This window comes from Cherax quadricarinatus, chromosome 31 (genome assembly GCF_038502225.1).
Source record: "Cherax quadricarinatus isolate ZL_2023a chromosome 31, ASM3850222v1, whole genome shotgun sequence".
NCBI classification, from domain to species: domain Eukaryota; kingdom Metazoa; phylum Arthropoda; class Malacostraca; order Decapoda; family Parastacidae; genus Cherax; species Cherax quadricarinatus.
In genome coordinates this window covers 9855182-9880801 of record NC_091322.1, presented here as the reverse complement: position 1 = coordinate 9880801, position 25620 = coordinate 9855182, and the positions used below count along the sequence as shown (strand labels likewise).

Sequence of the window (25620 nt, the reverse complement as noted above, 5' to 3'; positions counted from 1 at the left end):
AGTGATCTGACCTGAGCTAAGTGGGCCTATCTTGTCTCTAATCTTACTTCTGTATACCTGAAAGAACCCTTTTGGGTTAGTCTTCGAATCCCTTGCGACCTTAGCCTCATAATCCCTTTTTGGTTTTCTTATTCCTTTTTTTATTTCTCTCTCTAATTGAATATATTGATTTCTGAACTGCCCTTCCCCTCTTCTGATATGCCTATATATGCCTCTCTTTTGACCTATGAGATGTTTTAATCTATTGTTCATCCATTTTGGATCATTTTTGTTAGATCTAATTTCCCTACTCGGAACAAAAGTTGATTGAGCAGCTAGAACTATGCTCTGAAAAATGTCATATTGGCAACCAACACCAACTACCTGACCCATAGTCAGATCATCCCAATTTAGCCCACCCAGGTAATTTTTCAGTCCCAGGAAATCAGCCAATCGAAAGTCTGGGACAGACACTTGATTGCGTGCGTGAGCGTGTTAGATAGGAGTGAATGGAGACAAATGGTATTTGGGACCTGACGAGCTGTTGGAGTGTGAGCAGGGTAATATTTAGTGAAGGGATTCAGGGAAACCGGTTATTTTATATAACTGGACTCGAGTCCTGGAAATGGGAAGTACAATGCCTGCACTCTAAAGGAGGGGTTTGAGATAATGGCAGTTTGGAGGGATATATTGTGTATTTTTATACGTATATACTTCTAAACTGTTGTATTCTGGGCACTTCTGCAAAAACAGTGATTATGTGTGAGTGAAGTGAAAGTGTTGAATGATGATAAAAGTATTTTCTTTTTGGGGATTTTCTTTCTTTTTGGGTCACCTCAAGATTATTAACCCTTTTAGGGTTTCTAACGTGCTAGTACGGCTTACGCACCAGGGTTATTGATGTACTAGTACGTCTAAATTCTAGCGCCTTCAAATCTAATGAGAGAAAGCTGGTAGGCCTACATATGAAAGAATGGGTCTATGTGGTCAGTGTGCACAGTATAAAAAAAAATCCTGCAGCACACAGTGCATGAGAAAAAAAAAACTCCGACCATGTTTTTGGTTTAAAACAGCGACTTTGCAGTGTATTTTCGTATGGTATTTATGGTTGTATTTTAGTTTTCCTGGTCTCATTTTCTAGAATGGAAGACATATTACAGAAATTGAGATGATTTTGACTGGTTTCATAATGAAAAGTACCTTGAAATTGAGCTCAAAGTAGCAGAAATGTTCGATTTTTACCAAAGTTCAAAAGTAAACAAATCATGCCAAGCATCCAATACACGTCAACTGGCGAGTCTAATATTCTTTCACAAGTGCGCTGATATTATTGATACCATTTCTACACTAATGCAGTAGTCTGCATAATGGCATATCTTCTATTTTTTGTGAGAATAAAAATTCAAAGTGGAAAGAGGGGCCTGGGGACATGACTAATAAACAGAGAAAATGTTATTTTAGTGCCAGGAATGTCTGTCTTGTTTATTCTGGACCCTATTTGGAAATTGGCATCTTCTGAAATTTGTGTGAAATTGGCCAAATTGCCAATTTCTGATCACTTTATTGGATAGTTGAAATCAGTAAATGGGTGGTTTCTTGTACTCATTCGATTGAAAAAATGGAGTTCTAGCGAAATAGATATGATTTCTGTCGACTAGTACACTGGAATTGACCAAAAATAGGGCTTAAAGTGGGCGAAATCGCCGATGCGTAAACATCATCGAGACCGCTAAATTCGTGAGAGCATAATTCCGTAAGTTTTCCACCAAATTTCATAATTTTGGTGTCATTACGATTGGGAAAAGATTCTCTATCATTTTATAAGAAAAAATATTTTTTTATTTTTCTGAAAATTTTTCGACCCTGAGAACGAGTTTAGGAGAGGGCCTCTCGACTCTGAAAGGGTTAATTAGTGAATCTTTGTTGGCAAGAACCAAGTCAAGCAGATTGTTTCCTCTAGTTCGTTCTGTCACAAACTGTTTTAAAAAGTAATCCTGAACTGTATCAAGAAAGTCACTAGACTCAAGATTTCCTGTCAAATTGTTCCAATCAATTTGTCTAAAGTTAAAACCCCCCATTAACACAACATTTTCATATCTAGACGCCTTATGAATTTCGTCCCATAGCAGCTTACTGCACTCCTGTCAAGGTTTGGGGGCCTATATATCACACCCAAAATTAATTTTTAATACCCCTCGAGAAACTCTAGCCAAACAGAATCTGTGTCCGATGTTTCTATTCTTATATCATGTCTAACACAGTAAGTTAAATTATTCCTGACATACATCGCCACTCCACCACCCTTCCTGTTGACCCTATCAGTGTGGAATAGTTTATAACCCTTTATGCTGCATTCAGAAGGCATTTCTCTATCCTTCAAGTTGAACCAGGTCTCAGTTATAGCAATAATATCTATATTACCTGCACTTGCCAGTAATCTTAGCTCATCTATCTTATTTCTTTGACTCCTACTATTTGTTTAGTAAACCTTAAGGGAGCTAGTTACTCGTTGCCCTCTACTATCTCTCTTTGTTTGTTGATCAGTTGCTTTGTCTTTATTAGGAACTTTATTTTGAATATTGTCTTTTAAACATCCCTGAGGTATCCTAGTAATATCTGCTGTTTCCAGCAATAATACTGCAGCCTTATTGTTTCCCACAAACAGCCATACCTCTATTATCTATCAGTTTAAAGTCCTAGACAAGTCATCAATGACCCCCTCAATCGAATTGGCTAATGCAACTACTCCAACCCCAGAAAGATGAACCCCATCCCTTGCATACATATCATGTTTGCCATAGAATTGCAAGTTTCTTGCAGTACCTGTCTAGCCAGCAATTTATACCAGTTGCCCTAGACATCCATTCATTGCCCACTCCCCTTCTAGGCAAGATGCTACATATGATAGGGATCCTTCCCTTAGACCTGACTACTTCTATGGCTGACCTGTACTTATCCAGTAGCTCCTTTCTCCTGCTCTTCCCAATGTCATTTCCACCAGCACTAAGACAGATAATGGGCTTGTTCCCATTACCTGACATAATATTATCCAACCTGCTGACTATGTCACCAACACCAGCTCCTGGGAGGCACACTCTCTGTCTGACTTTTCTATCTCTGTTACAAAAAGCACGGTCCATATATCTTACCCGAGAGTCTCCCACAATCAGAATATTCTTACCTTGATTAGCAGGGGAGTCAGAGGTACCTTTAACCTCACTAACCACTGAAGTACACTCATCTTGGAGAACAGAGAATCGATTTCCTACCTTCACATCTTCTTTATTAACCCTCCTTATCTTCCTTCTTCCTGAACTGTGAACCACTTGCCACCAATTCCATGAATTCAAAAAATCTTTATTTTTTTTTTTTGTGATTTCAACTGAACATAATCCATAATCTTTGGTATATAAAACTTTTGTGTGAATGAAGTCCCCAAAAATCTATTCTAAAACAGAAATGTTTCCAGCATTTCTGTGACTATTTTATGGCTGAAACTTGTATGGTAAAGTATTCTGTTACTTGTAATAACACTGTAAATAAAGAAGAAACTAATTGAGAACTGTTGAAGTTATGAAGTCATAATAATTGTAGGCATTTCTGCATAGATTCTGCTTGAAACATCCTATTGTATGTGGAAGTTTTTAATTACTTTATGGCTGAAAACAGGCTTGATAACTATAGTATGTGATTAATCATGGTTAATGTGACACTTATTATGTATATGTCAAAATATACTTGTCTAGTTGAGAGGTTAACATGATACTTATACAGAATTTTTGACTCACTTCCTCTAGACACTTCTTGTCCTCCTCTTGGTTTTCCCGCAAATGCTCCTCAAGTGGATACTTGTATTGAGGGAAATTAGCTATGGGCCAGTCCAAGGATGGAATATCTATCTTGTGAATAGACTTTGAGTGGGTAGTAGCCAAACATGCCATTGTTCTCCCATGGAAGGCACCTAGTAGTAGAAAACATACGTTATTTATAATGACGTTGCAGGTGCTTGTGTATGTGATACATGAATAGATTCAGGAAGAAACACATTTTGTCTGAACTGTTTATTAAGATGGTCCACAAAAAAAATCCAAGTTTGAAATTTTATTGTCCCTGTCATTATGTTTCACTCAAAGAGAAACATTCCACGTCAAGTTTTAACAACTTTGGTGCTAATTTTGGGATGAAGAACAACCTCAAACTTTGACTCCCCATAAAATGGGACTTCTTCTTTTTCTCAAAAGGAAAATGAAGTTAAGAACAACAATACTCACTCTTTTGGGCATCAGTAGTGAAACAGAGAGAAAGAAATAATAACAGTTGTGGGGGTCGTAGTGGCAATTAATAATAACAATAACAACAACAATAATAATAATAATATTAAACATTAATAATAATAATAATAATTATTAGCTAATAATAATTAAGTAGACAAAAATTATGGACCATCCAAAACTCCATGTCAAATTATTATGGCTCACCATGCAGCGCTGCATGACCCTGGTGGGTTTAGCGCTTAGTTTTGATTATAATAATAATAATATGTAATAAGATTACAGGCATGTCTTGCTACTTCTACTTACACTTGGGTCGCGCTACACATACATGTACATGTTTATTTATACACACTCATCTGAGTTTTCTTTGATTTTATCTTAATAGTTCTTGGTTTTATTACTTTTCCTTTTATATCCATGGGGAAGTGGAATAAGAATCTTTCCTCCGTAAGCCATGCGTGTTGTAAAAGTCAACTAAAATGCCGGGAACAATGGGCTAGTAACCCCTTTTCCTGTAAAGATTACTAAAAAGAATAAGAAGAAGAAAATTGTCAAAGTGGGAAGTCTGAATGTGCGTGGATGTTGTGCAAATGATAAGAAAGAGATGATTGTGGATGTTATGAATGAGAAGAAGCTGGATGTCCTGGCTTTAACCCCTTCAGGGTCCAAGGCCAAAATCTGAAGTGGTGCTCCAGTGTCCAAGAAATTTTGAAAAAAAAAAAAAAAAAAAAAAAATTATTTTTTCTTACAGAATTAAAGAGCATATTTTTGTGAAGGTAATAAGACAAAGAAAAAAATTTTCTGATCAGTACTTACCGAGATACAGTGCCAAGAAGTTTGTCCAAAATGATGTGGTGGCGGCAACATCAACTAATTCCACATACGCGCATTACATTTAGCGGTTTTTATAGTTTTTCTTTTCTTTTCCAATTTTTTTCTTTTCCTACTAACATTTGGGGCCTGAGAGACCAATACTGTATATAATGTATATATATAAACTCACTGTATTGAACACAATAACCGCACTAAAGTTATTATCATATTATTGTTTACCACTGTTGTTTATTACAATAAACATGCACAAATCTTGTATAATACTAATGTTCTATCATATATTTACATATTTACAATCACTGGACATGGTTTTAGAACTGCTGGAGCTTGTGGAACTCCTTGAAACAAGGCACCATGCACAGAGGCACCTTACATTCCTCACACATAAACCGAGTGTCTTTGCATCTTTGTTGCCATCGTTTTGTTTGTGCACAGACAATGCATCTCTTCTGAGCAAATTTCTTCTGAGCTGAAGGAAGCTGTATTATGAAATGATCACCTTCCCTCCTCAAACGCTTGGGTATATCCTGAGTAATTCGAGGACCTTGTTGTATAGCAGGTGTTCTTACCTGGTACTTCATTATGAGTTGTCTGACAACAGACAAACAAAATTCACCATACGGTGGTCTGTTGCCAGTCTTTATTTGGTACATATTATATGCATTGAGCATTGAAATGTCCATGAGATGGAAGAAAAGTTTCATGTACCACTTGTAACTCTTACGAACACAGTCAACAAAACCAATCTGCATGTCACATTTGTCAACCAAGTGCATGTTTTGTGTATAATCAATCACTGTCACTGGTTTTCGAATACGTTCATTAGTCACTCGATCAACTTTGCCACTGTCTTGCATTTCATTACGGTGAATGGTTGTCAACAATGTGACATCTCATTTGTCATGCCACCGTAATGCCATGATTTCATTGGCAGTAAACACCTGCACGTCATCACCACGAGCACCTGCATTGAGCCTGGGCATATGTTTACGATTAGAACGCACTGTGCCACACACATCTGTCTTGTTCACTCGCATGAAATCACTGAGTAATGGGCTTGTGTACCAGTTATTGGTATATAATGTATGCCCCTTACCAAGATAAGGTGCCATCATGTTTCTCACTACGTCACCTGAGATACCCAATAACATCTTGGTATCTTTCAATGTTTTACTTCCCGTGTATACAACAATATCCAACACCAGGCCACTGTCACAGTCACAGAGTACAAACAGTTTTATACCAAAGCATTTCCTCTTGCTCGGTATATACTGCTTGAATGTCAGTCTACCTTTGAACAAAATCAAAGACTCGTCAATTACAACATTCTTGAATGGATAAAAGTATATGCTGAACTTTTGTTTGAGATACATGAAAACATTTCTAATCTTATATAACCTGTCACTTCTGTCAGGCCTGGTTTTGTCAGAGAAGAGCACCATACGTAAGAGTAAGATAAACCTGTTCACTGGGATGATTTCACTGAAGACAGGGGTAGAAATTAGCCGATCTGTGGACCAGTATGCTTTTATATTATGCTTATAGACATGAGGCATAAGCATTATTGTTGCAAAAAGCAAATACATTTCTGCAACAGTTGTCTCTTTCCACCTGTGTAGTCTTGACTGTGGTGATATGATCGTATTTGCCATGGTGTACTCAAAATACTTGTTACTTTCCCTGACAATAGTTTCCATCAATGGCTGGTCAAAGAATAATTCAAAGAATTCCAGTTCATTGGCCATGGTTCCAAGGGGACAAGTAGGTAGAATTCCACTTTGAGAGTCATCAAAGTGGTGAGGCTTGGGAACAAAATTGGTATTTTGCTGCCAATCCCAGATACGGTTTGCTGGTGGATACTGGACATCATAGGCTGGTTGTGCGGGTGGTTGTGGTTGTGGTTGTGGTGGGCTGGTGGCTGTCGCTCCGCTTTGTCCTTGAACTGACGAGTCAACAGCGTGGGTCCCACCCACGCATGGCGGTGCCACTACCATCACCACTAACACCATCCACTGATGCCTGTGTCTATCCATGCCAAGTGTAGCCACATCATCCTCACTATCACTACCTAAAACTGGTGTAGGGCCATGGGATGTACTCCGTCCCCTGGGCACAGCATAGGGTACACTACCCGAGCGCATGCGGCGATGAACATACCGATGCTTCACTGGTGAATATGATTCCTCACTATCACTACTCGAATGATCGTCGAGCGCAATAAAATCACAATCCACGTCACTATCATCATCATTACTGGAGTCAGAGGCCTGGCCATGCGAAAATATTAGTTTTCTCTTGCATTGAGGCACAACCGACCGTGAGTCACGAGTGCCCACACCAGAGGTAGAAGGTTGAGGATCGTCAGGGTTTTCTGCACTATTATCGATATCCTGGTCATTCCTTTCGGTCACTAACTGATCAAAGCCGTAGAATTCGTCTTCATTTCCACTTCCATCAGTGTCAGAACTATCAGATAGGAAGAGGAGAGTCCCAATTTTCCGGGGAGTGAGAGCTGACTTACGACGAGGCATGGTGAACAAGGGTAACTGAGCCGGCGTTCCCACAATGCTATGCGGGCGCCTAGATTTTTTGTTTATGGCGCACACCCACCATGCAGACCCGTTCTCTCACATGTAGGCCAATGAGCGTTCGCGCTAAATTTGATGGCGCTAGAATTTTGGCGTAGATCTACAGTTTGGACACTCAACGTGAAGCCATAGATCTACGGGACGGACCCTGAAAGGGTTAAGTGAAACAAAGCTGAAGGGGGTGGGAGAGTTTCAGTGGAGAGGAATAAATGGGATTAGGTCAGGGGTTTCAAACAGAGTTAGAGCTAAAGAAGGAGTAGCAATAATGTTGAAGGATAAGCTATGGCAGGAAAAGAGGGACTATAAATGTATTAATTCAAGGATTATGTAGAGTAAAATATAGGTTGGATGTGAAAAGTGGGTTATAGTAAGCGTATATGCACCTGGAGAAGAGAGAAGTGTAGATGAGAGAGAGAGATTTTGGGAAATGTTGAGTGAATGCGTGGGGAGTTTTGAACCAAGTGTGAGAGTACTTGTGGTTGGGGATTTCAATGCTAAAGTGGGTAAAAATGTTATGGAGGGAGTAGTAGGTAAATTTGGGGTGCAAGGGGTAAATGTAAATGGGGAGCCTTTAATTGAGCTATGTGTAGAAAGAGATTTGGTAATAATACATATTTTATGAAAAAGAGGATAAATAAATATACAAGGTATGATGTAGCACGTAATGAAAGTAGTTTGTTAGATTATATATTGGTGGGAGAGAGTATGGAGGAGGTGAACGTATTCAGATATTTGGGAGTGGACGTGTCAGCGGATGGGTCTATGAAAGATGAGGTGAATCATAGAATTGATGAGGGAAAAAGAGTGAGTGGTGCACTTAGGAGTCTGTGGAGACAGAGAACTTTGTCCTTGGAGGCAAAGAGGGGAATGTATGAGAGTATAGTTTTACCAACGCTCTTATATGGGTGTGAAGCATGGGTGATGAATGTTGCAGCGAGGAGAAGGCTGGAGGCAGTGGAGATGTCATGTCTGAGGGCAATGTGTGGTGTGAATATAATGCAGAGAATTCGTAGTTTGGAAGTTAGGAGGAGGTGCGGGATTACCAAAACTGTTGTCCAGAGGGCTGAGGAAGGGTTGTTGAGGTGGTTCGGACATGTAGAGAGAATGGAGCGAAACAGAATAACTTCAAGAGTGTATCAGTCTGTAGTGGAAGGAAGGCGGGGTAGGGGTCGGCCTAGGAAGGGTTGGAGGGAGGGGGTAAAGGAGGTTTTGTGTGCGAGGGGCTTGGACTTCCAGCAGGCATGCGTGAGCGTGTTTGATAGGAGTGAATGGAGACAAATGGTTTTTAATACTTGACGTGCTGTTGGAGTGTGAGCAAAGTAACATTTATGAAGGGATTCAGGGAAACCGGCAGGCCGGACTTGAGTCCTGGAGATGGGAAGTACAGTGCCTGCACTCTGAAGGAGGGGTGTTAATGTTGCAGTTTAAAAACTGTAGTGTAAAGCACCCTTCTGGCAAGACAATGATGGAGTGAATGATGGTGAAAGTTTTTCTTTTTCGGGCCACCCTGCCTTGGTGGGAATCGGCCAGTGTGATAATAAAAAAAAAAAAAAAAAGGTTGATGGGTAGGCTCCAGGATGTACATGTTTATAGAGGGGCAACTGATATATCGGACCATTATTTAGTTGTAGCTACAGTTAGAGTAAGAGGTAGATGGGACAAGCGGAAGGTGGCAACAAGAAGTAAGAGAGAGGTGAAAGTGTATAAACTAAGGGAGGAGGAAGTTCGGGTGAGATATAAGCAACTATTGGCAGAAAGGTGGGCTAGTGCAAAGATGAGTAGTGGGGGGGGTTGAAGAGGGTTGGAATAGTTTTAAAAATGCAATATTAGAATGTGGGGCAGAAGTTTGTGGTTATAGGAGGGTGGGGGCAGGAGGAAAGAGGAGTGATTGGTGGAATGATGAAGTAAAGGGTGTGATAAAAGAGAAAAAGTTAGCTTATGAGAGGTTTTTACAAAGCAGAAGTGTTATAAGAAGAGCAGAATATATGGAGAGTAGAAAAAAGGTGAAGAGAGTGGTGAGAGAGTGCAAAAAGAGAGCAGATGATACAGTGGGAGAGGCACTGTCAAGAAATTTTAATGAAAATAAGAAAAAATTTTGGAGTGAGTTAAATAAGTTAAGAAAGCCTAGGGAAAGTATGGATTTATCAGTTAAAAACAGAGTAGGGGAGTTAGTAGATGGGGAGAGGGAGGTATCAGGTAGATGGCGAGAATATTTTGAGGAACTTTTAAATGTTGAGGAAGAAAGGGAGGCGGTAATTTCATGCACTGGCCAGGGAGGTATACCATCTTTTAGGAGTGACGAAGAGCAGAATGTAAGTGTGGGGGAGGTACGTGAGGCCTTACGTAGAATGAAAGGAGGTAAAGCAGCTGGAACTGATGGGATCATGACAGAAATGTTAAAAGCAGGAGGGGATATAGTGTTGGGGTGGTTGGGACTTTTGTTTAATAAATGTATGAAAGAGGGGAAGGTACCTAGGGATTGACGGAGAGCATGTATAGTCCCTTTATATAAAGGGAAGGGGGACAAAAGAGATTGTAAAAATTATAGAGGAATAAGTTTACTGAGTATACCAGGAAAAGTGTACGGAAGGGTTATAATTGAAAGAATTAGAGGTAAGACAGAATGTAGGATTGCGGATGAGCAAGGAGGTTTCAGAGTGGGTAGGGGATGTGTAGATCAAGTGTTTACACTGAAGCATATATGTGAACAGTATTTAGATAAAGGTAGGGAAGTTTTTATTGCATTTATGGATTTAGAAAAGGCATATAATACAGTGGATAGGGGAGCAATGTGGCAGATGTTGCAAGTATATGGAATAGGTGGTAAGTTAATAAATGCTGTAAAGAGCTTTTATGAGGATAGTGAGGCTCAGGTTAGGGTGTGTAGAAGAGAGGGAGACTACTTCCCGGTAAAAGTAGGCCTTAGACAGGGATGTGTAATGTCACCATGGTTGTTTAATATATTTATAGATGGGGTTGTAAAAGAAGTAAATGCTAGGGTGTTCGGGAGAGGGGTGGGATTAAATTATGGGGAATCAAATTCAAAATGGGAAGTGACACAGTTACTTTTTGCTAATGATACTGTGCTTATGGAAGATTCTAAAGAAAAATTGCAAAGGTTAGTGAAAGAGTTTGGGAATGTGTGTAAAGGTAGAAAGTTGAAAGTGAACATAGAAAAGAGTAAGGTGATGAGGATATCAAATGATTTAGGTAAAGAAAAATTGGATATCAAATTGGGGAGGAGGAGTATGGAAGAAGTGAATGTTTTCAGATACTTGGGAGTTGATGTGTCGGCGGATGGATTTATGAAGGATGAGGTTAATCATAGAATTGATGAGGGAAAAAAGGTGAGTGGTGCATTGAGGTATATGTGGATTAAAAAAACGTTATCTATGGAGGCAAAGAAGGGAATGTATGAAAGTATAGTAAATAAATAACAAAAAGGCACAATACCGTGACTGGAACAATACACAAATAACCCGCACATAAAAGAGAGAAGCTTACGACGACGTTTCGGTCCGACTTGGACCATTGACAAAGTCACACTAACAGAGGTGGAGCAGGACGGCTATATATCGGCAGGAAGAGGAGGAGGAGGTGGAGGTGGTTGTAGTTGTTGTAGTAGTAGTAGTAGTACAGCAGCAGCAGCAGCAGCAGCAGCAGCAGCAGCAGCAGCAGCAGCAGCAGCAGCAGCAGCAGCAGCAGCAGCAGCAGCAGCAGCAGCAGCAGCAGCAGCAGCAGCAGCAGCAGCAGCAGCAGCAGCAGCAGCAGCAGCAGCAGCAGCAGCAGCAGCAGCAGCAGCAGCAGCAGCAGCAGCAGCAGCAGCAGCAGCAGCAGCAGCAGCAGCAGCAGCAGCAGCAGCAGCAGCAGCAGCAGCAGCAGCAGCAGCAGCAGCAGCAGCAGCAGCAGCAGCAGCAGCAGCAGCAGCAGCAGCAGCAGCAGCAGCAGCAGCAGCAGCAACAACAACAACAACAACAACAACAACAACAACAACAACAACAACAGCAACAACAACAGCAACAACAACAGCAACAACAACAGCAACAGCAACAGCAACAGCAACAACAGCAGCAACAGCAACAACAGCAGCAGCAGCAGCAGCAGCAGCAGCAGCAGCAGCAGCAGCAGCAGCAGCAGCAGCAGTAGTAGTAGTACAAGAATTGTATATAATACCGACAGGATGAAATTAAGACACATGCACAACGCCCGGGCATCCCCATCGTAGACGTTTCGCCAGCCAGCCAGCCAGCCACTGGATGGCGAAATGTCCACAACAAAGACAACCAGACGCCGCACATGTGTCTTAATTTCAACAGTAGTTGTAGTAGAAGAAGAAGAGGTTGTGATGTAGTCCAGCTGGGCTTGTGAGGTCTCTGGGGAGACCTAATTTAACCAATTATATGGTCACACCTTGCCTTGGCAAACGTCTGTAGCCACGCCCACGTCTGAGGTCTTTTGTTCTTGACGCCTCAGACCTAGGCGTCAGGTCATACACGTGGTTGTGGAGGGTGCTTGGACCACCATAAAAGCCCAAGGAAGAGCATGATCATGAGATTGGAGCGGAGCTGCTGCTGGGGCGCAGAGCTCCTGAGCAGAAGATTCGGGCAGAGCTCTGGCCTGGGTGCAGAGCTCTGAGCAGAGAGATTCGAGCGGAGCTGCTGCTGGGGTGCAGGGCTCGGGAGAAGGCTGCTGAAGTCTCTGGAGGAGACTGTTGGAGCCATTGGGCAGAGTACTGGCTTGGCGCATTACTCGTGCTGTATAGGTCTTGGGACCTGTGGCTTAGTTCCTGTAGTGAACTGTCCTCTGTGCTATATTGTAAGTTATATTCATTTTCGTCAAGTTGATTGTATTTCCCTGTCTCACTGCTTATGTGTACCACCCCATTTATCTAAACCCCAATGTACTCCTGTTCCCAAATATATTATTGTACAAGGGCTTAACAATAAACTGTGTTTGAGTAGAATAGTAATATTCACTGTCCCTGTCTTTTTTTCTTATATTATATTATGTTTATATATGAGTGAAGAATGGACGAGGCATATGTTAGTGAGTAGTGTAGAGTTAATGAGTGTTGTGGTGGTCACCATTGACCTGTCATTACCTACCTACCTCCGCATACCTCACTCCTACCACCTCGCCTGTCCCCTACCTACTGACTCCCTCCGCTTACCCCCATATTCCCCTAATCATTACCCCCCTACATGACATGGTGTCTAAGCGGTGGTGGTTCTTATTATTTTTATAGTAGGAACCAGTCCCATGTGCCTTATTTTTGACTGCTCGGTTATACTTGTTATGCTACCATTTGCTACCACTTTTTTTTTCTTGTGTGTGTAAAGTTAAGGTAAATATCAATGTGATATTATAATCCTAGTGACCTTAACTGACCTTTTTTCAGACGGTGGGTCTGAGTAATTGTTTGGTTGTATTATTATATTTGGTGGAGTTGGTTGTTGGTTTGAGATAAATGGTGGAGAATATCAGTATTTGGGTGAGACTTTTCGGGGAAGCAATTACTGGCCGATATTGAATATTTACAGAGGAATGAGAAGTCACCCAGCCCACCTTGGAAGACTCACCCACAACTGTCACCCATTGAAGAGTTGCCTATAATTGCTGTCCACCTGATGTGCCCAGTCACCCAGCTGATATGCCCAGTCACCCAGCTGATGTGCCCCAGTAGATGTATTGCTGCCCTGGTCTGTCATCCAGTGTAGTGGGTGTCTGTCTGCGTCACCCAGCCTCTGTGACCATCACCCACGGACCGCCAGTTACCTGCAGTTGCCAGGGATGGGTGACCGCACCTGCTGTTGATGACCTGAAGTGACCTCACCTCACCTCGAGCAACTGACCATTGCCTGCTACTACTGATGTCGGCTGCTGTGATGCTGTCTACTATGCTGCAGCCTTGCTATGATGTTGAGATGCTGCGGCCGTGCTGTGATGCTGGGACCGTGCTGCGATGCTGTGGCCGTGCTGTGTGCTGCTGTGATGCGGCCGTGCTGTGATGTTGAGATGCTGCGGTCGTGCAATGATGTTGAGATGCTGCGGCCGTGCTGTGATGCTGGGACCGTGCTGCGATGCTGTGGCCGTGCTGTGTGCTGCTGTGATACGGCCGTGCTGTGATGCTGCGATGCTGCCTAGCTCAAGAGGAGGAGATGGCGGTGATGCTGCAGTGGTGTGTGAGGGATTCTGGCTGGTGTGCCAGGACAGGAGAATCTACTATGAAGGAGCTGCCATCCTCGGAGATGTGGAAGGACGTGAGCCGCGGAGATGGACTCCAGCTGTTGGGACCAGCCTGCTATCAAGGGTGGTATGGAGGTGTATCCTGCCTTGCTGGTCAGCCTGTACGACCAGTATGCGGGGATGCCCTGTGTTGCGGCCCCTGCCAAACTAGCGGTTAAATAGTTAACCTGCCGGCCGGCAGTACCACTGGGTGCGTCATCAAACCCAATGTGGGGGCTGCTGAGCCGGCCTTAGAGCAGTAAGAGCCTGAGTGCCTCACGGTACACACCTAAGCAGTAGGTACCTGACCACCGAAGGGTACACGTCTACTGGCTTTAGTAACAGTATGTACCAGAGCGCCTCGCTGTACACACCTAAGCAGTAGGTACCTGACCACCGAAGGGTACACGTCTACTGGCTTTAGTAACAGTATGTACCAGAGCGCCTCGCTGTACACACCTAAGCAGTAGGTACCTGACCACCGAAGGGTACACGTCTACTGGCTTTAGAAATATTATGTACCTGAGTGCCTCGCTGTACACACCTAAGCAGTAGGTACCTGACCACCGAAGGGTACACGTCTACTGGCTTCAACATTAAGTACCTGAACTTCTCAGGGTACACGTCTATGCAGTAGGTACCTGACCACCGAATCGTACCTATCTACTGGCGTTAGAAGAACCGCTCACCGCAGCTCACTGAGTCTGTTGGCCTCAGTTACTTGACGGCCGCATTCAGTGAGCTTGCAGCATGGTGTTCGGCTAGCGGTGTGTCAACCGCCTTTGGAGAGGATTTACTGGACTACCGGTGATGTCTGTGGACTCACCGTCTACGTTGATCAACTGTGGGCCGGAGTCGTCAGATGCTGTTTAGTGGGACATTACATGAAGAAAAGGTTGGAGTGTTACACTGAACTGGGCCAGGACCGTAGTGTGACACTGAGGGACGTACGATGGAGTGGAACACTGAGATATGCACAGGACCGTAGTGGAACACTGAGATGAAAAGGGTGTCGTGGGACACTGAAGATGGCCTGGTTGTAGTGTACACTGAACAGTGTCGTGTGACTGACTTCGTGTCGTGAGAGGCAGTTGATTGTAATTTATTATTATAAAAATGTTATTTATAATTTATTGTTTTAGCATAGAGATATATATATATAGTGACAGTAGTGTCAAGAGTTGTACCCTGTGTAGGGTTATTAATTATATTTTAGTAATGCTAATTATAATTTATTATTGTAACATGTACATATTATTATATCATAGTTCAAATACCTCTAGACCAAAGATAGTTGATTTTTATATATTAAAGATTAATTTATATTAATGTGTGTATTTATGTATCCCGAACTCTTTATTACAAAAGGAGTAAATCTTAATACCGTCTTCTTTTAAAAATTACTTTTTTGTAATATATGGGGGCCTGTCCGGGATGATAATGATTATCTAGAATGATTTCTGGATGATCATATCCGGGATGACGGTTCGGGATACATATTACATTGATCTTTGTGTGTCGGTCCTTTTGTGGTGGGGGTGTTGCGGCCCCTGCCAAACTAGCGGTTAAATAGTTAACCTGCCGGCCGGCAGTACCACTGGGTGCGTCATCAAACCCAATGTGGGGGCTGCTGAGCCGGCCTTAGAGCAGTAAGAGCCTGAGTGCCTCACGGTACACACCTAAGCAGTAGGTACCTGACCACCGAAGGGTACACGTCTACTGGCTTTAGTAACAGTATGTACCAGAGCGCCTCGCTGTACACACCTAAGCAGTAGGTACCTGACCACCGAAGGGTACACGTCTACTGGCTTTAGTAACAGTATGTACCAGAGCGCCTCGCTGTACACACCTAAGCAGTAGGTACCTGACCACCGAAGGGTACACGTCTACTGGCTTTAGAAATATTATGTACCTGAGTGCCTCGCTGTACACACCTAAGCAGTAGGTACCTGACCACCGAAGGGTACACGTCTACTGGCTTCAACATTAAGTACCTGAACTTCTCAGGGTACACGTCTATGCAGTAGGTACCTGACCACCGAATCGTACCTATCTACTGGCGTTAGAAGAACCGCTCACCGCAGCTCACTGAGTCTGTTGGCCTCAGTTACTTGACGGCCGCATTCAGTGAGCTTGCAGCATGGTGTTCGGCTAGCGGTGTGTCAACCGCCTTTGGAGAGGATTTACTGGACTACCGGTGATGTCTGTGGACTCACCGTCTACGTTGATCAACTGTGGGCCGGAGTCGTCAGATGCTGTTTAGTGGGACATTACATGAAGAAAAGGTTGGAGTGTTACACTGAACTGGGCCAGGACCGTAGTGTGACACTGAGGGACGTACGATGGAGTGGAACACTGAGATATGCACAGGACCGTAGTGGAACACTGAGATGAAAAGGGTGTCGTGGGACACTGAAGATGGCCTGGTTGTAGTGTACACTGAACAGTGTCGTGTGACTGACTTCGTGTCGTGAGAGGCAGTTGATTGTAATTTATTATTATAAAAATGTTATTTATAATTTATTGTTTTAGCATAGAGATATATATATATAGTGACAGTAGTGTCAAGAGTTGTACCCTGTGTAGGGTTATTAATTATATTTTAGTAAAATGCTAATTATAATTTATTATAGTAACATGTACATATTATTATATCATAGTTCAAATACCTCTAGACCAAAGATAGTTGATTTTTATATATTAAAGATTAATTTATATTAATGTGTGTATTTATGTATCCCAAACTCTTTATTACAAAAGGAGTAAATCTTAATACCGTCTTCTTTTAAAAATTACTTTTTTGTAATACCCTGCCAGCCATGAGAGACAATTAAGAGTGTGAGAGGTCCCCAGCCTACTTTGACTTGCCAGAAGTGTTAGTGTTACCTGTGTGGAATAAGGTGACCTTGAAAACGGTCCAGTGATTATGGCCGCCTTGTTTTATGAGGCCAGTGAATCCTAGTAGTGGCATAGGATAATGGAGGGTCTTAGCTGCGATGCCTGCCCTGTCTCGATTTTCAGATGTTGTAGTGTGCATGTGAAGTGTGCCGAAAATGCGACCTTGGTGGTCGTGAAGTGGTCCAGTTGCAGTTACTTGAAAGAATGCAACCCGTTGGAGCAGTTTTCCACGCCATAGAAGCCTAGAGAGGTTTCGCCCAATGGTTAACGTGCGAGGGTGACTAGCATTGGCTAGTGCATTTCTAGTAGAAGTAGGGAAGGCACTGGAGCCCGATATTTAAGTTTAAGGAGAAATGACGGGTAAGGAGGCTTTGCACCAGAGAGCGACTATTATGCTGGCCAACTGCCAGGTGTACTGTTTATGCTGCCTTGTGGTAGTTGAGGAGGTTGAGGGAAATATAATTGTATTATGTATAATTTTGTCTTTGTATTGTAATAGATTTAAGGGATTAGGATTAAAATAGTCTAATAACTAGGACAAATTGTCCTAGTTCTCAGATATTTTAAATTGGGGGAGAAAGGGGGATGTGATGTAGTCCAGCTGGGCTTGTGAGGTCTCTGAGGAGACCTAATTTAACCAATTATATGGTCACACCTTGCCTTGGCAAACGTCTGTAGCCACGCCCACGTCTGAGGTCTTTTGTTCTTGACGCCTCAGACCTAGGTGTCAGGTTGTACACGTGGTTGTGGAGGGTGCTTGGACCACCATAAAAGCCCAAGGAAGAGCATGATCATGAGATTGGAGCGGAGCTGCTGCTGGGGCACAGAGCTCCTGAGAAAAAGATTCGGGCAGAGCTCTGGCCTGGGTGCAGAGCTCTGAGCAGAGAGATTCGAGCGGAGCTGCTGCTGGGGTGCAGGGCTCGGGAGAAGGCTGCTGAAGTCTCTGGAGGAGACTGTTGGAGGCATTGGGCAGAGTACTGGCTTGGCGCATTACTCGTGCTGTATAGGTCTTGGGACCTGTGGCTTAGTTCCTGTAGTGAACTGTCCTCTGTGCTATATTGTAAGTTATATTCATTTTCGTCAAGTTGATTGTATTTCCCTGTCTCACTGCTTATGTGTACCACCCCATTTATCTAAACCCCAATGTACTCCTGTTCCCAAATATATTATTGTACAAGGGCTTAATAATAAACTGTGTTTGAGTAGAATAGTAATATTCACTGTCCCTGTCTTTTTTTCTTATATTTTATTATGTTTATATATGAGTGAAGAATGGACGAGGCATATGTTAGTGAGTAGTGTAGAGTTAATGAGTGTTGTGGTGGTCACCATTGACCTGTCATTACCTACCTACCTCCGCATACCTCACTCTTACCACCTCGCCTGTCCCCTACCTACTGACTCCCTCCGCTTACCCCCATATTCCCCTAATCATTACCCCCCTACATGACATGGTGTCTAAGCGGTGGTGGTTCTTATTATTTTTATAGTAGGAACCAGTCCCATGTGCCTTATTTTTGACTGCTCGGTTATACTTGTTATGCTACCATTTGCTACCACTTTTTTTTTCTTGTGTGTGTAAAGTTAAGGTAAATATCAATGTGATATTATAATCCTAGTGACCTTAACTGACCTTTTTTCAGACGGTGGGTCTGAGTAATTGTTTGGTTGTATTATTATATTTGGTGGAGTTGGTTGTTGGTTTGAGATAAATGGTGGAGAATATCAGTATTTGGGTGAGACTTTTCGGGGAAGCAATTACTGGCCGATATTGAATATTTACAGAGGAATGAGAAGTCACCCAGCCCACCTTGGAAGACTCACCCACAACTGTCACCCATTGAAGAGTTGCCTATAATTGCTGTCCACCTGATGTGCCCAGTCACCCAGCTGATATGCCCAGTCACCCAGCTGATGTGCCCCAGTAGATGTATTGCTGCCCTGGTCTGTCATCCAGTGTAGTGGGTGTCTGTCTGCGTCACCCAGCCTCTGTGACCATCACCCACGGACCGCCAGTTACCTGCAGTTGCCAGGGATGGGTGACCGCACCTGCTGTTGATGACCTGAAGTGACCTCACCTCACCTCGAGCAACTGACCATTGCCTGCTACTACTGATGTCGGCTGCTGTGATGCTGTCTACTATGCTGCGGCCTTGCTATGATGTTGAGATGCTGCGGCCGTGCTGTGATGCTGGGACCGTGCTGCGATGCTGTGGCCGTGCTGTGTGCTGCTGTGATGCGGCCGTGCTGTGATGTTGAGATGCTGCGGTCGTGCAATGATGTTGAGATGCTGCGGCCGTGCTGTGATGCTGGGACCGTGCTGCGATGCTGTGGCCGTGCTGTGTGCTGCTGTGATACGGCCGTGCTGTGATGCTGCGATGCTGCCTAGCTCAAGAGGAGGAGATGGCGGTGATGCTGCAGTGGTGTGTGAGGGATTCTGGCTGGTGTGCCAGGACAGGAGAATCTACTATGAAGGAGCTGCCATCCTCGGAGATGTGGAAGGACGTGAGCCGCGGAGATGGACTCCAGCTGTTGGGACCAGCCTGCTATCAAGGGTGGTATGGAGGTGTATCCTGCCTTGCTGGTCAGCCTGTACGACCAGTATGCGGGGATGCCCTGCCAGCCATGAGAGACAATTAAGAGTGTGAGAGGTCCCCAGCCTACTTTGACTTGCCAGAAGTGTTAGTGTTACCTGTGTGGAATAAGGTGACCTTGAAAACGGTCCAGTGATTATGGCCGCCTTGTTTTATGAGGCCAGTGAATCCTAGTAGTGGCATAGGATAATGGAGGGTCTTAGCTGCGATGCCTGCCCTGTCTCGATTTTCAGATGTTGTAGTGTGCATGTGAAGTGTGCCGAAAATGCGACCTTGGTGGTCGTGAAGTGGTCCAGTTGCAGTTACTTGAAAGAATGCAACCCGTTGGAGCAGTTTTCCACGCCATAGAAGCCTAGAGAGTTTTGGCCCAATGGTTAACGTGCGAGGGTGACTAGCATTGGCTAGTGCATTTCTAGTAGAAGTAGGGAAGGCACTGGAGCCCGATATTTAAGTTTAAGGAGAAATGACGGGTAAGGAGGCTTTGCACCAGAGAGCGACTATTATGCTGGCCAACTGCCAGGTGTACTGTTTATGCTGCCTTGTGGTAGTTGAGGAGGTTGAGGGAAATATAATTGTATTATGTATAATTTTGTCTTTGTATTGTAATAGATTTAAGGGATTAGGATTTAAATAGTCTAATAACTAGGACAAATTGTCCTAGTTCTCAGATATTTTAAATTGGGGGAGAAAGGGGGATGTGATGTAGTCCAGCTGGGCTTGTGAGGTCTCTGGGGAGACCTAATTTAACCAATTATATGGTCACACCTTGCCTTGGCAAACATCTGTAGCCACGCCCACGTCTGAGGTCTTTTGTTCTTGACGCCTCAGACCTAGGCGTCAGGTCGTACACGTGGTTGTGGAGGGTGCTTGGACCACCATAAAAGCCCAAGGAAGAGCATGATCATGAGATTGGAGCGGAGCTGCTGCTGGGGCGCGGAGCTCCTGAGCAGAAGATTCGGGCAGAGCTCTGGCCTGGGTGCAGAGCTCTGAGCAGAGAGATTCGAGCGGAGCTGCTGCTGGGGTGCAGGGCTCGGGAGAAGGCTGCTGAAGTCTCTGGAGGAGACTGTTGGAGGCATTGGGCAGAGTACTGGCTTGGCGCATTACTCGTGCTGTATAGGTCTTGGGACCTGTGGCTTAGTTCCTGTAGTGAACTGTCCTCTGTGCTATATTGTAAGTTATATTCATTTTCGTCAAGTTGATTGTATTTCCCTGTCTCACTGCTTATGTGTACCACCCCATTTATCTAAACCCCAATGTACTCCTGTTCCCAAATATATTATTGTACAAGGGCTTTATAATAAACTGTGTTTGAGTAGAATAGTAATATTCACTGTCCCTGTCTTTTTTTCTTATATTTTATTATGTTTATATATGAGTGAAGAATGGACGAGGCATATGTTAGTGAGTAGTGTAGAGTTAATGAGTGTCATGGTGGTCACCACTGACCTGTCATTACCTACCTACCTCCGCATACCTCACTCCTACCACCTCGCCTGTCCCCTACCTACTGACTCCCTCCGCTTACTCCCATATTCCCCTAATCATTACCCCCCTACATGACAAGGTAGTAGTAGTGGTAGCGGAAGAAGTGGGAAATAAGGAAGACGAGCCAGTCAAATACAAAGGAAGGGGAGCACTGCAAGAGAGCTAGATACCCACAGAGGGAGAGCAAGCGCACAGAGGTGCGTGAAAGGGGAAGTGGTGAAATAAAATAAATGAAGAAGGAACAGAAACACGAGACAGGAGAGAGAAAGACAACCCAGAGGAGAAAAGGAGAGAGGAAAGGGGAAGAGGAAGAAGAAAAAGAAAAAGAAAAAGAAAAAGTGAGGATTCAGGTTAAGTCATGGGTGTTCTGAAGTTTGGAGCATTTTACAATGTAGTGGGAGAGGAAGTCATCTACAGAGATGAAGCCAGGGCTAAGGTTCATACAAGGAAAGTTGTGTATTAGAGAGGATTCAACTAGACGGCGACTGTTCGAGTTGGAAGTAGGGAAGACAGTTTTAGCAGAAGACCAGTCAATAGGATGGCTATGATCTCTGACGTGACAGAAAAGAGCATTGTTAGTGTCGGCAAGCCTAACACTATTTTTGTGCTCCCTAAGTCTGTCAGAAAGAGATCGACCAGTTTCTCCGAAGTATTGAAGAGGACAGGAGGAGCAAGAAATAGAGTAGACACCAGGAACATCTGTAGAGGGAGGAGAGGTATGAACGAGATTAGTGCGAAGAGTGTTAGTCTGGCGGAAGGTAAGCTTAATGTCTAAGGGACGGAGAGAATTGTTGAGATTAGAAAGACCGGAAATGAAGGGAAGGCAGAGGATAGAAGAGTTCCCATGAGTAGAGAGTTTGGGAGAGAAGAAATTGCGTTTAGCGCGTGAGAGGGCAGAGTCTATGAAATGGGAAGGGTAGCCAAGATGGGAGAACGAATTATGAAGAGTGGAAATTTCTGCTGGAAGGAACTGAGGATCACAGATGCGGAGGGCACGGAGAAAGAGGGAGATAAGAACACTTTTTTTGACAGGGGAAGCATGATAGGAAAAGTAGTGAATGTACATGCCACTGTGCATAGGTTTACGGTAAACGGAAAAGGAAAAACCTGTATCTGAGCGGTGGACATGGACATCAAGGAAAGGAAGTAAGGAATTAGATTCCCATTCAGCTTTAAACTTTATGGAAGGGGCAAGATTATTAAGAGCTTCAAGAAAAGGTTGGAAGAGACTGGAGTCATGAGGCCACAGAGCAAAGATGTCATCCACATAGCGGAGCCAGAGTGAAGGTTGCACATCGAGGGTAGGAAGAAGAACAGTCTCGAAGTATTCCATGTAAAGATTAGCAAGGACAGGAGAGAGAGGAGAGCCCATAGCGACACCGAAGGTTTGAGAATAATATTTCCCTTGGAAGGAAAAGGAGTTAAAGTCCACACAGAGGCGGATCAGATCAAGAAAGACATCAGTGGGGATAGGGAGATGAAGAAACCCTTCATGGGCCTTCTCTCTAAGGAAATCAAGGACATCATCAAGAGGGACATTGGTGAAGAGGGACTCAACGTCAAGACTAAGCATCTTACAGGTTGGGAGAGAGCGAACCCGTTCAATGAAGTCTTGAGAGTGACGGAGGTGGGCAGGAGAAAAAGTACCAAGAAAGGGAGTGAGGGTTTTGGCCAGCCAAGAAGCAAGAGAATAAGAGACAGAACCTCTAGAGGATATGATAGGACGAAGAGGAATATCAGGTTTATGAGTTTTGGGAAGGCCATAGAAATAGGGAAGAGAGGGACAGATGACACAAAACCGTTGAACAAGGTCAAAGTCAGGAGGACAGAGGTCGGAGAGAGTCCTTAGTTTTTTGTTGAAAGTTCTCTTGATGCGATCAAGAGGGTTGGAAACGAGAGGAGTGTAGGTGCGTGAGTCAGAGAGCAAGACATCAGCTTTACGGAGGTAATCCTCGCGATCAAGGATAACTACCGAATTACCTTTGTCAGAAGATAGTATGACAATGTTAGTGTTGGATTTAAGAGAAGAAAGGGCAAGTTGGTAATGGCGTGGAAGGTGGTGATTCTTGGAAAACAGACTAACAAGAGCGGGAAGGAGAGCACCACGAAAAGTGGACAAGTCAGGAAGATTACGGAAGCGAGATTGACAAAAGGAATCAAAAGAGCTAATCAGGGAAATACCAGCGCGAGGAGTAGGCGAAGTGGCAAAGGAAAGACCAAAACCAAGAAGTTCAAGCTCATATTGAGAGAGTGAGACAGAAGACAGATTAGTAACACAGTCAGTGAGGGAGAATTTAGACCAAGGGCTAGCTGAGATGAGACGTTGAAGTTTATTTTGTAGTTTGGAAGAATGAATTTGTGCATTTCGGCGAGCAGTGTCAAAGGCAATGGTAGAGAGAAAGTTACAGAGATCCTGTGGTAGAGCCGCAAAGAGAGCACGTTGACGTTGACGGAAAGTAAAGAAGGCATCTTCAACCTGTGATTTAGTAGAAAGAAAGAGCTGTTGAAGTAGGAGACGGGCATGATCAGGAAAAGGAGTGCCCAGTGGGTTGGTTTTCAGGAAGTGGGAGAAGGAAGGTGGCAGAACTTGTTCAGCAAGACAGTCATGTAGGAAGCGAAGCTGATTCTTACGACGCCGGGTAGCAATAAGAGCAGCCTCATAAGATCGAAAGAGGGGTTTAAAAGAGGGAAGAACATTAAAAAAGTTGGAGAGAATATGACGCTTAACTGCGGGGTCCATAAATAACAAAAAGGCACAATACCGTGACTGGAACAATACACAAATAACCCGCACATAAAAGAGAGAAGCTTACGACGACGTTTCGGTTCGACTTGGATCATTGACAAAGTCACACTAACAGAGGTGGAGCAGGACGGCTATATATAGGCAGGAAGAGGTAGTAGTAGTAGTAGTAGTAGTAGTAGTACAAGAATTGTATATAATACCGACAGGATGAAATTAAGACACATGCACAACGCCCGGGCATCCCCATCGTAGACGTTTCGCCATCCAGCCAGCCACTGGATGGTGAAACGTCCACAACAAAGACAACCAGACGCCGCACATGTGTCTTAATTTCAACAGTAGTTGTAGTAGAAGAAGAGGAGGTAGTAGTAGTGGTAGCGGAAGAAGTGGGAAATAAGGAAGACAAGCCAGTCAAATACAAAGGAAGGGGAGCACTGCAAGAGAGCTAGATACCCACAGAGGGAGAGCAAGCGCACAGAGGTGCGTGAAAGGGGAAGTCGTGAAATAAAATAAATGAAGAAGGAACAGAAACACGAGACAGGAGAGAGAAAGACAACCCAGAGGAGAAAAGGAGAGAGGAAAGGGGAAGAGGAAGAAGAAAAAGAAAAAGAAAAAGTGAGGATTCAGGTTAAGTCACGGGTGTTCTGAAGTTTGGAGCATTTTACAATGTAGTGGGAGAGGAAGTCATCTACAGAGACGAAGCCAGGGCTAAGGTTCTTTGTATTTGACTGGCTCATCTTCCTTATTTCCCACTTCTTCCGCTACCACTACTACTACCTCTTCTTCTTCTACTACAACTACTGTTGAAATTAAGACACATGTGCGGCGTCTGGTTGTCTTTGTTGTGGACGTTTCGCCATCCAGTGGCTGGCTGGATGGCGAAACGTCTACGATGGGGATGCCCGGGCGTTGTGCATGTGTCTTAATTTCATCCTGTCGGTATTATATACAATTCTTGTACTACTACTACTGCTACTACTACTACTACTACCACCTCTTCCTGCATATATATAGCCGTCCTGCTCCACCTCTGTTAGTGTGACTTTGTCAGTGGTCCAAGTCGGACCGAAACGTCGTCGTAAGCTTCTCTCTTTTATGTGCGGGTTATTTGTGTAAAGTATAGTAGTACCAACACTCTTATATGGATGTGAAGCTTGGGTGGTAAATGCAGCAGCAAGGAGACAGTTGGAGGCAGTGGAGATGTCATGTCTAAGGGCAATGTGTGGTGTAAATATTATGCAGAAAATTCGAAGTGTGGAAATTAGGAAAAGGTGTGGAGTTAATAAAAGTATTAGTCAGAGGGCAGAAGAGGGGTTGTTGAGGTGGTTTGGTCATTTAGAGAGAATGGATCAAAGTAGAATGACATGGAAAGCATATAAATCTATAGGGGAAGGAAGGCGTGGTAGGGGTCGTCCTCGAAAGGGTTGGAGAGAGGGGTAAGGGAGGTTTTATGGGCGAGGGGCTTGGACTTCCAGCAAGCGTGCATGAGCGTGTTAGGAGTAAATGGAGGTGAATGGTACTTGGGACCTGATGATCTGTTGGAGTGTGAGCAGGGTAATATTTAGTGAAGGGATTCAGGGAAACCGGTTATTTTCATATAGTCGGACTTGAGTCCTGGAAATGGGAAGGAGGGGTTTGGGATATTAGCAGTTTGGAGGGATATGTTGTGTATCTTTATATGTGTATGCTTCTAAACTGTTGTATTCTGAGCACCTCTGCAAAAACAGTGATAATGAACGAGTGTGGTGAAAGTGCTGAATGATGATTAAAGTATTTTCTTTTTGGGGATTTTCTTTTTTTTTTGGGTCACCCTGCCTCGGTGGGAGACGGCCGACTTGTTGAAAAAAAAAATAATAAACATTATAATAATAATCATATAGGGGCTACTAACTTCTTATCCTGTATAAATTACTGAATTTAAGAAGAAGAAAAACTTTATGAAAATGTTTCTTCTTTTTTGGGTCACCCTGCCTTGGTGAGAGACAGCTGGTGTGTTA

At 43.7% G+C, this 25620-nt stretch overlaps 1 protein-coding gene across 1 annotated transcript in view; it reads right to left on the bottom strand.

Moving 5' to 3' along the window:
• The window catches only part of Gabat (4-aminobutyrate aminotransferase), a gene marked incomplete at its 5' end in the record, with an annotated part of 92356 nt that overhangs the window by 40420 nt on the left and 26316 nt on the right, over positions 1-25620 (bottom strand). Inside the window, one exon of the mRNA XM_070090392.1 lies at positions 3708-3940. Coding sequence (XP_069946493.1) covers positions 3708-3940 — 233 coding nt within the window. The remainder of the gene's footprint in view (positions 1-3707; positions 3941-25620) is intronic.